Here is a 12,159-nt window from a genome sequence, read left to right as displayed (position 1 = left end):
TGGAGCAAATCTACCTCGTTTGAATGACAAAATAAGATCTACCTTACGTAATAAGTTGGCTGACATCAAAGTGCTTATCATTGATGAAATTTCCATGGTATCTAATCTACAGTTATTATATATTCACATGCGTTTAGTCGAGATATTTAGTTGCAGTGAAGAACTTCCATTTGCAGGTGTTACCGTTATAGCATGTGGTGATTTGTATCAATTACCTCTAGTGCAACAACGTTCTGTGTTTGCAGATTTCAAAAATGATTGGCTTAATTTTGCACATCTGTGGAAGTATTTCAAATTGGCAGAACTCACTGAGGTAATAAAGCAGAGAGGCGATATCCAGCTAATTGACTTAATAAATTAAGATTGGCGAATTTAGATGCATGTGATATAAAGTTGTTACAATCCAGAGTTATTTCATCAGCCGATTCGGAATATCCTTATGATGCTCTGCACATATTTGCTGAAAACGCGCCAGCTAGGGCTCACAATGAACTCATGTTAGATTCAGTTAGTGAGAACTGTTTTACTCTTCAATAAATTGATCAGTTACCAAAAAATATCCCGAAATCTAGCATTGATAAAACACTCAACCGTAATCGAAAACAGGGGGTCTTACAAAGGAACTGAAAATCAAGATTAATGCAAGGGTGATGCTTACTGTGAATATAGACATTGCAGATAGACTAATCAATGGTCAGATTGGAACTGTGAAACATGTGACCACAGACTCAAACAAAAATGTATTAAAAATATACCTACACCTTGATGACTCTAATGCTGGTTTCACTGCCATGTTAAAGGATAATTTTGGTCGAGCTAATGCATGGGTTTCAATTTTACGTTCTTCTGCAGACATTAGACTCAGAGTCACAAAAGCAACATCTCCTATAATTCGTCGCACTCAATTTCCGTTGATGTTATCTTGGGCTTGTGCTCTTCACAAAGTTCAAGGTTTAACATTAGACAAAGCTGTGATCAATTTCGACTTATTAAGGCAGCGATCATTCAATAATGGGCAAATGTATGTGGCGCTGAGTAGAGTGACATCCCATAGATGGCATGTTTTTGTCTGGTCATTTCAATACTTCAGCAATAAAATCTGATATGCGTGCATCTGTTGAGTATGAACGCCTTAGACAAGAAAGTGTTCTGCAACCTCTTGAAGATATTTGTCCACTAATTGACAACACATTATCTCTCACACTATTAAATACAAGGTCATTGCCTTAGCATGCTACTGATATTGATTCTGATGTTGCACTGATGAACTCTGATGTTTTATGTTTAACTGAAACACAATTATATCCTAATCAAGATACTCAAAGTATTGAAAACACTTTGTCCTCTTTCAATGTTCACCATAACTGCAACCCAGACAAATTTCAAAGTATTTCATTGAGTTTTCGAAAGCATATATTGGTTCATAATATTCATGATAATCCTGGGGTCAGTTCTGTTTCACTTCGCAAACCGTCCTTTTCATCTGATGTTCTAAATGTCATGGTAATGTTTGTATTAATTTTTTATGTATTAATGCATTAATCGAAACAATATTTATGACTCAAAATTATTTGCGTACTAATCATGAAATTTATAATCGATTTGTGAAACCATGGGTAAATCTCTCTACGCGGATAAGTTTTCAAGTCTTGTGATTGGTTGATGCAATAAGTTACTCGCTTAATTATTTCTATTGCCTAATCCATGACAAATTGGTGTGAAAAAATTTCGGGCATGCGCATTTTGTTTTGAAATTTCTCAAATCATTTTTCTTTCGAAAATCTCGATCACGATATGTCGTACAAACAACGCATTGAAACGTTCTCAGCCTTAGGAAAGTGTAGCGCGAAGACAGTGGTGATGTATGGATAGTCGCCTCGGGGAAACGTAGTGTGAGACAGTTATGTATGGATAGTCACGTGTTACGGAGGTGAGGCCGTGCTTAACGAACCGCACAGCTGCGAAGCCGATTCATGGGTATTTTAAGACCCGTTTCCAGTTAAACGCGCGCTCTGAACAAGCTGAGGATATTGCACAATATATATGATCGTCCGTCCGATGAACAAAACTTTTCACTTGGTAGTTGAACCAGCGCCCGCTCAACTACGGCCGTAAAGCTATATGTCCATTCAGCGATTTTGTCGCTATTTCGCAAAAAGCGCCGTGACTTCTGATCCGAGCATGCGCAATGATGACGAATTACCGCTGCGGCACCGACGTGTCATGCGAAAGAGCGACAAAAGCGCTGAAGAGAAAAAGTTGAATTCATCCTACTTTATCGCCAAGATCTTCGCACTCTACTTTTCTCAACCAATCAGAATCAATTAAAAATGAAACTCCCTCACGGTACCGCTGAACAGAGCACTTCTTCGTGGATGGTATTCGCACATAAACAAACTTTTTTACAGTTTACTGAACAACATGCAAAAATTGTCCATTGAATGATAATAATACAGCACTTGTTGTCCTGTATAGAAATGTCCCCACTTTCAAATATATATTCTCCATTTTCATTTTTCTTGATGTTTATGTTTATTCCATTTTTAGAATAATAATAGGCAAAACCATCCGACCTCATTTTTTAGCTTTTAAAACCGCCAAGAGCAAATAAACCAAATAAACCAGCAAGTAGAACCAGAAGTTCAAAATGAGGATGTGAGTCAAGGTTTCGTTGATAATAAATTTGAGAAGGCAATCAACTTGCGAAGAAGGTTATCGTTACTTGGAATCAATAAGAAAATAATTTGCAAAGAGGTGGCAAGGCACCGCAATTTTGAGCCTGTTAGGTCTTTGGAAACAAGCTAGAGGTTGTACTCCTCTAGAGAATATGCCTCTAAAAGCACAATTCTCCCTTTTTACAAGGAATTAAAAAAAATATAAAAAAAATAAAATAAAAAAAACACAACACATTTGAAAAGATGAACAGAACTGTAACAACACCAAGCACTTAAACAACAGCAGATATTGACTTTTGTTTCGTAAGCAGCATAATTTTTACCATGACCCAGGCTATTTTTACCCCCACGCATCAAAGCAGCCATTGCATATCTTTTCGCATTTCGTTCATGTTCGAAGTTTTGAAAGTTTGGAGCGCATAATGGAAATTAAATTTAATGGTGAGCGCGCGACAAAATCGCAGCCACCTACCGGCGCTTCATTCAGCGCTTTTTGCGCTTCAGCGATAAAAGCGCTCAATGGAGATATAGCTGAAAAACGGATTTTCACTAGACTACTTTTTTCGCGCGAAGCGAAAAATTTCAGTCTCTATTGTTCTATTCCATTGTGTCTGAAAAATGTTGTGTATATTGCGCAATAAATTGAAGAGAAAAATATGGAGGGAAAAAATTATTTTTTGCTTCGCGTGAAAAACGTCGCCTAGTGGAAACCCGGCTTAAAGGGCAACCTTAACAGCAGTGCGTTCTCAAAACGAACAAATGTTATAATGTTTTCACATATGCAAGAAACTCCAAAACGTTTACAAAGTACTTTTCTGCCTTTCTTCTTAGGTATAATTACTTGATAACTGCCCTTTTAAAAGAGCAGTTTCTATCTCAGTGTCAACCTGCTTACTTCACAATCAAAGTCCTTCAACCACACCAAGAGGCTTGTACAAAAGATTTTTTGCATACTGCAAACAAACATAACTTTTTCCATATATAAACATATTTACAGCCAAAAACGTTTCTAAACAGAAGACTTCATAAAAGCAAAGTGGGCACAACATATATACAAAAAAAACAATAAAATCTCAAACTGCACTACTTCACACTTATGTTGGTAATTTTTCCATTCACATGTTCAATTGCGAAAGTTTTCGAAAGCATGAAAATTAAAAAGTCCTCTTTGTCACCAATTTCAATGTCATTCGGTAAGACAACTCGAATTAAGGGACCATCTCACTGGAACTTCTCGTTTGTTGATGAAGTGAATGACACCATTATCTTTGATTTGCACATGCTTACCAACTGCACAGCACCACAAGATTCACATTTGTGCAACTTTTTGTTCCCACTTTCATCAGTTGTTCAGCACATTCATTGCACGAAAACACTGAACACAAACTTCCATTATCAATTGAACGTATCTTGACTTCTGCACTCCCTGTCGTGGAATCCAATGTTGAAGCTAATTCTTCTTCCACCTCGGTAGAGCTTAAATCAGGAATTGATCCTTCTACTTCCTCCGCAACAGAAAGGTATGAACTTTTTAGCCTTTTTTTATTCATGAAAGTCTTGACTTGGCAGTTAACCAGCGAATAAACGTGTTTTTCTTCAAGTTTATCGACTAGGTCACCAAACATTGTCAAGATAATTGTATTGACACCATCATCTGTGATGACATGTTCTCGTAACTTAGAGGTGACCTTGTTGTTTATCTCCCCTCGTGATACGACTCAGAATTTGATGTTGACATATGTTGCTGGCTCAATTTCATTGATGATACGATAACATATGACTTGTGACTGTTAATAAGGCGGTCATCACAGCAAATTACTGCTCTATCGTTGCAATGTATCCACCTGTGTACAATTTGGTCGAAGGCTATGGTTGTGTAGTGACCATTATTTAAGTTGCCGCAATGGTTGATAAGACTGGTTAATTGAAAATTTTTACGAAATTTCACTTCTCCATCTACGGTTAAAGGTATGGAAAGGGTACCAGGGTAAGCAGTAATACGAGAGGCAATTTTTGACACAAGGCCGTTGGCACTGGCAAAACGTTTTAGCTGTAAAATGAGATGGGAACCGCACGACACTACCTCTTTTTCAACTAGAGCAGTTTGATGAGCGTTGCAAACATGGCAGAAGTAGGCATTGGCGTCTGACAACTCCTCGCTTTCGAAGAAATTATCTAAGGAAGATTGTAACGTAGGGTGCAGAGAAAGTTGGATGCATGGTGCTATAACTTCTGAGGAGCTGGTAATATGACATGAATTGCAAGTGGTTGATGTCTTGATGCCAATACTAAAAAGACTTCCAAGAAATGGAAAGTCTAATGACAGACCAGGTAGGAGATATTCAAGAACCTCGGGGACGTCGTGCTGAGCAAAGATATTAAATGCACTTCCCTTCGCAGCTGAGATATGATGTTTCATAGCACGCAAAAAATGGGAGGGAGCAACTGGACTTCTAGAAACAGCCAAACTTTGAGGTTGTTTTGCTGACAGAAATGGCTTCTTTAACTTTTGGAAGGTTATAAAAACATTGTAAGATGGAGTTTGCATAACATGTGTTTCCCAAGATTTTTAGACCGCTATTCCTAAAATCAGGGTTAGATGGCAATGCGACTGTTGTTTTAGAAGACCTTGTAGCAAGTTTTTCGGTTTTTTTGATTTTACAAGATTTTGTGTGATTTGCGGAAGATTTCTCAGGGGTGTTTGATTTCTTACATTCCATATTTGTAACAGAAGAAACTTCAAGAATGATTGGGGCCTTTTCAGGCTCAACCCAAGTGGTAGAATTTCGAGACATCCAGATGTAAAAAGAAGCACTCATGGAGGTAAAAGTTAGGGATTTTAATAGGGAACGTAAAGGCTTGTTAGGGGAACCAAGGCGACGAAAACAGGTCCTTACTGATTCTGAACAGAAACCCCTTGCACCCACCTCAATGGCAAAGAAATGCACGATCCATCCATTGTTTTTCATAGCATAGCAAAGTGAAGAATATTTGTTAAGCTTTCGTTTGTGCCAATATTCCGTGTTCTCTTCACATTGACATAAAACGTATATATATACAAATAAACAAAAACTATAAAAAGGGGGCAAACAACTACCTATGCGCCAGGACTTGTGAACCTGGCTGTAGCTTTACACGTGTTACGGGATCCCAACACTCAGCCTTACACAGGTGATTGATGCTAAGGACCAGCCTTGGTCAGGACCAGCCTGAAGTTACTGGGGTGATATGCGTGGGCGTAAAACTACGAAGACATGAAAGAGAAATTTCACAAACCCTTGCAGAGCTTCTTACAAGAATAACTATGGGTACAGCAGGATCGTTAACCCTGTAGACCAAGTGAGCAAACTTGGCCTCCCTACTGGACTGGGGTAAAAAGTGGGTTCGTCGCACCCAAAGACAAGATATAGTCAAACCCCCTTGCTATGGTTCTTATGATTACTCTATAAGAGAGTGAAGAGTGAGCAAACTCTAGGTTCACGGTAGACTGCTTGTGACAGAAACAGCCGGGTAATACAAAACCGCTAGGGAAAGATAACCCTCCCCCTTTATGTGAATGTTAATCAGACAATTTTTACATTTTCACAAAAAACAACACATACACAGAAGAGTTATTTAAATCGGATGGTGCAACTCTAACAACTGCTTTATCGTCACATCTTAACCATGAGCCACATCTGCGATCTTTAATGAATGCCCAATAGTGACCTGCTTCTAGGGTGTCCGAATGATTAATAGTGGCAGCTAACGAATATTTGTTGTTAAATGATATGTCATCCGTTGGCAGAGAGAGAACTCTAAAAATGTCATCATTTGAAGCAAGGCAGGTAACAAATTTGTTATTTTTTAGGGTTCTTCCATCAAGAAACGTAAACCTCTTCAGTTGGATAATTAGAATGTCTCCACACTGGGTGAAAACCGTTTCGCTTGTACTTTCTTGATAAGAAGAGCACTGCAGGCAAAGCCACCTGTCATTTCCAGACAAATTTTCGGGCTGCAAAAAACAATTAATTGAACCTGTAACGCTGTTTGAGATAGGGAGTGGCACAATAGGCATACTTTCCTCCCTGCTAGTTGATAAGAAGCATGCATTGCAAGACGTCGTAGTGGTTATGTTAATGATGATATTATTTGCGATAACCGAAGGGCCTGGTAATTCACCCAAGACATGAAGCAGTATTTCTGGCACGTCCTGCTAGGTATTAATGTTGAATGGGGTCTTCCTAATGCTGGACATCTCACGCTGCAAGGCTCTTAAGAAGGGGGAAGGGTCAACAGCTGTGGAAGACTGGGACGGCATGGACATACTCAGCATAAAAGACTTCAATAGAGGAGAAACAGGAGAAGATTCCGAAGCAAAATGTGACCAAAATGATGGGATTGCAGTTAATGCTTGCAGGATGGAATTGGCGTAACAGGTGTTTCTTTTATTCATTAATCCTGCGTAAATTACTTTGCTTTGGGTAGGTTGGTCTAGGCCTGCTTTAACAGGTGTACTGGGCTTGGTGACTGTTGGTTGTTTGGCCTTTGGCATTAGAGGAGTGGGTATGGAATAGTTGGTTGAAATAGGGATGTGGCTGTGTTCATTCCATACCTTTGTATTTCTAGCGACCCAAATACAGAAAGAAGCTTTCATGCACATTTCACCAAGTTGACGAGCAGCTTGAAAAGTTTTTCTGCGATCCAATCCCAGTCTTTTTAAACACGAAGAAACAGATCGAGAGCAGTAGCCGCTGGCACCTACTTCGTTGGCAAAAAGATCTGTATGCCAACCGTTTTGTTTGATGATGTTCACCAGAGGATTGCATTTGGACATCTTAGTTGAATGCCAAGTTTCCATATTTTCCTCGCATGGACAGGTAAGCTCCATCACAATCACATGCTTCTTGTTGTTGGAATAGATAACGACATCTGGCCTGAGTGATGTTAAAGCAATATGCCCAGGGAAAGCAAATCCGTCCTTTAACCCTATTCAGTCCGGGGCGTTTTCTGCCCCCCACCCCCCCTTCTCCCTGACGGTTTTTTTTAAAAAACACCTTATTGCTAGGTTATTTGGCTATGAAATTTATTGAGTTTCAATATTTATCTATTAGGCACCTGCATGCCAAATTTTTACGTCCCATACCTTTCAGAGAGTTGGACATTGCCCATTACTCGAAGCTACCCCTAAAAATCTCTATGAAATCCTTATGATGGCTAAAATTTAATAACTCCTGTTAGGATTATCTTTAGAGTTTGAAACTTGCAACACAACTTTATTTTATTAAGAAGAATCATTTTGCATAATTTGGACACGTGATTAATCCGATTTCCCGATTTTGTCGGATTTTACCCGAAAGTCGGAAAAAACCGGATATTCGGGTAATTTTTTGCAATTTTTTATTCGATACACGTAAAAACCGGAAAATATGTTAAATAACTTTTATTTAGCTTTCAGAAACTTCAAACAGAATACAAAAATTCGATCTGGAACAAAAGTAATTAAATTTTAAGCAGATAGATAATTTCAAGCTTCTGATGACGTCACAGAAAATGTGCTGACGCAAAAATTTATTGCTGCCATTTTGTTCTTTTTATGACGTACTATAAGTGTGCCAAGTTTGATTCAATTTAAACAACCCTATGAAAAGTTATTGAGGGGAGCGATTCCGCTCCCCCGGTCATAGTATGTTAAAAAAAACCCAGACCTAATAGGGTTAAGTTAGACAAAATCATCCAGTCGCAGGCAAGATGTAGACTTTTTACCAGGAGTGTGGGCACCAGCCTTAATAAACTTAATGCTATTTAGCTGTTTTACAGGTGACGTAATGGACTTACAAAAAGTAGTGAGCAACTCCACAGGTTGTTTTAAAACAGAATCGTGGCGGAATGTAAGTCTACCCTGTGCAAGAGCAGTTTTGCAGGCACCTAGGATGTGAGCTGTGGTGCACAATTTTTTTTCACATAAAAAAACAAGAGGATTCAGTGGATATCCGCCAAAGCTTTAAATTACCCGGGGAAGGAAGAATGTCGTAGGTCGAACTTAAGCAGAATGACACTAAGTTTGGTTGCATTGCCAACAAGGATTTCCAGGAGAGATCGTGCTTGATGTAGTTATTCCATTTACTCCAGTGCCCTTGCACCTGAAGTTGCGTAACTCTACCTACTTGTTCTTCTTCTTTTATTTCCTTTGCAGTGTTTGTTATTAGCTTCCTGTAAGAGTAACAATGTCAGGAAGCAGGCATTTTAGCTCTCGGACACAGACCTAACCCACCTTTACCGTGTTGGTGCGAGCCCATCATGGCCCTCACTTTTACTTCTGCCGTCGTAACTGTGACACTCATTCTAATTAAATAAGAAAAAAAAATCAAAGTCAATTTAATTTTAATTTGTTTTTTTATAAAAATGAATTCGATTTACCTTTTTTCATTTCAATCCAAACTAATTCAATTTTTTTATGAAATTAAATTTAAAATAAAAAATTTACACGAGGCCCATTGCTGCCAAAAATGTTCTTTTGAATGATAACCTTTATTGCGGTATTAAGGAGTATGACATAGCTATGAGCATTTAAAACAAACATGGCGGGTAAGGGACAAGTAGAAAAGTGGAAAAGGTTTAAAGTGATATGAAGAAAAAGAGGAGGAACAAGCCAGACCAAAAGGGCAACTATTTTGAACTGTAAAGAAATTATTGTTCAGCCACTGGAATCTGAGGCTACAGGAAAAGCTAAGAAGTATGAACGAACTGGGCCTCAGGAATTTGTCGAATTTTTTGAGGAAGAAGTGACAATATGTTCAATTGAAAATGCCTGTAATGAGCCTTTTAAAGACAAGGTGCCACCTGAAATGACTTGTGACATCCTTGCATCTGATAGGGGACCATCATGCACAAAGCTCTCTCAACTTCCGAACCTGAAAGTAGTTCACATCGATTTATCAAGGAAAATAGTTTTAGTTCATCAATCACCTGTGTAAGGCTGAGTGTTGGGATCCCGTAAGACGTGTAAAGCTACAGCCAGGTTTACAAGTCCTGGCGCATAGGTAGTTGTTTGCCTCCTTTTTATAGTTTTTGTTTATTTGTATATATATATACGTTTTATGTCAATATATGTTTTTTGTTGTTGCGATGTCATTCCTTTTACAGTTTTTTTTGTTGTATGCACATTATTTGTATTGTCCAGAGGGTTGCTTTTTCAATTAGCTTGGTTTTACAGACCATCTTTGTAAAAGGGAGATCTTACTTTGCATAGAGATCTTTGGAGGGCTTAAGCTCTACCACTTAAAATAAGAGTCATTAGACTAGTCAAATCACTACAGCTTGCTGTTTTGTTATCTCATAATTTTTAAATAACACAAGTCAACAAAGCAAAACAATCTCGTCAACAAAAAGTATTTTCCCAATTATCAGATTATAAATCCGACATTTAATATCCCAAAAAGTGTACCACTGAATTTATCAAAAAAAGTATGAAAAGCACCACCCAAGTCAAAACATGTTGCACATGTTGGCAAAAAATTTGGCGGAAACATTTGCTGATCAATTAAAACAAAATGGGTATGAATGCCAAAACTTAATGTACTCCAAAGTTGCTTTTGGTAAATTCAAACCGAGCGATGAAATTGTTACAATCGAATTATTCCAAAATGGAGTTTTCAGGTATAAGTATATAAATGATGTACAGATCATTGATAGACCACAAGATGTATTGCAAATACTGTCAGAAAGTTTTGCTCATTTTTCTTTCATTTCTTCTTGTGGATATTCAAGGAAATTATTATGTTTGACCAGAAGTAGCTAGTATTAATGGTAATTTTGAAGGAGGAGAATTTGGGAAATTTATCTAAAGTAGCATATGATATTTTTTTACTCAATACACTTGCAAAACGTTCTGTAAAATGATTGGTATAAATGGAAAACAAAATTTTATATAAATATTTTGTGTACTTAAACAAAAAAATGCATAACATGTAGTAAAATATAGTTTATAAACTACTTGTTCCATTTGTTCATTGGTTTTTTAAAGTGAGTTATGCTTTAACATATTCTTCATGCTGAAGCGCAAACATAACAAACCAAAGCGAACAATAATTCGATTTGTAAACCGGAAGTTCTGCGAGACTGCTCTGGAACGTAGAAAAAAGTTAAAGGATACTGATCTTACGTCAATTTCTCCTAACCTGAATAGTTCTGATATTTTTATTTCTGATAACCTGTGCCAATATGACTTAATGTTACTTGGAATGTGTCGTCAACTGTATACAAAAGCTAAAATACATGCATGCTGCTCCTGGAAAGGATCTATTTTAATGAAAATTAATGAAAATGATCGCCCGACAAAAATAAACAATGTATATGAATTAGTAGGAATGTTTCCTGATTTTGATTTCTATAACTGAATTTGTATTAACCTAACTTATTATCTGTTTATTTATGATACTTTTTTACTGTCTCTACCATTATGAATTTAACGGCGCGCTTTTGGTCTAGTATATTCATGTGAACCGTCATTTTTAAATTTCCATAATGACAAACCTTGTGCTGAGTAAACTTTCAGACTGCATTTTTGTTGATTTTGTTTTTCTCCCTTTCTTTGCATCTATATATATAGTATATACTTCTACAATTATCCAATTTATTATTTTAGCTAATAATCTGAAAGCTAAAACTACTTTTCATCCAACTTATTTACTCCCCTGTGTATGCCCTGCCAAAGTGGACAAAAGTCAAAATAAAGTCAGAATCCATATATAAAATTAAATCGTTATAAATAAAGTCAAAATCTATATGTAAAGTCGAATTCTTATATATAAAGTCAAAATTATGAGTTAAATTCTAATATATAAAGTCAAAATTATATATATACATTCCCATACATATACATTATATATATATATACATTCCCGAAATTATATATTTTATCGCAAAACACATATATATAAGTTCAAAAAAAGTTTTATATATAAAGTGTCACTCACGAAAATAAAATTATATAACCATGGACAGCCCTTCAAAGATTAAACCTCAAAGAAAAAACGTGCTTAGAAGAAAAAGAAGATGGCGGAGGAGGTACGACGCGTGGAACTTGATCCGCTTGTGGAGCAAATTTTAGCACACCCTTCTTTCAGGGAAAGTGTTTCAAGACTTTCAGCCTCTCCTATGCCACAACGAACAACAAGAATATCGTATAATACGCCTCAAGAGGAACTGTCCAGTCTGTACAGGAGAAGAGCTGCAAGCAGTGACAGGAAAACATACCATCATCATCATCATGCTGTTGAGGAGAACACCACCACTACCTCTGTCACAACGACACCAGGGGCTGTTGGTCATGGGTAGTCTCAGCACTCATAATCTGAGAAATGTAAATTCACCATCAAGATTTCGAAGGGGGCATACATTTTACCCTAAGTCAACAAAGAAGAACACTAAAAAATATCAGAAAAAGTCATCAGCAGCTGGTAGTGGTGGTAGGAGTCGCAATAGTGCAAAATTTATCACAAAA

The 12,159-nt window shown here is 37.3% G+C and overlaps 1 protein-coding gene across 1 annotated transcript in view; it reads right to left on the bottom strand.

Moving 5' to 3' along the window:
* LOC130647687 (uncharacterized) overlaps positions 1-8,938 on the bottom strand; it is a 79,550-nt gene extending 70,612 nt beyond the window's left edge. Inside the window, exon 1 of the mRNA XM_057453628.1 lies at positions 5,773-8,938. Within this exon, the coding sequence (XP_057309611.1) occupies positions 6,871-7,545 (675 nt within the window). The 5' untranslated portion in view covers positions 7,546-8,938 and the 3' untranslated portion in view covers positions 5,773-6,870. The remainder of the gene's footprint in view (positions 1-5,772) is intronic.
* Positions 8,939-12,159: the final 3,221 nt, after the last annotated feature.

This window comes from Hydractinia symbiolongicarpus, chromosome 6 (genome assembly GCF_029227915.1).
Source record: "Hydractinia symbiolongicarpus strain clone_291-10 chromosome 6, HSymV2.1, whole genome shotgun sequence".
In the NCBI taxonomy this organism is placed as follows: domain Eukaryota; kingdom Metazoa; phylum Cnidaria; class Hydrozoa; order Anthoathecata; family Hydractiniidae; genus Hydractinia; species Hydractinia symbiolongicarpus.
Note: the sequence above shows the minus strand (reverse complement) of the source record. Positions and strands in the feature narration are given on the sequence as shown.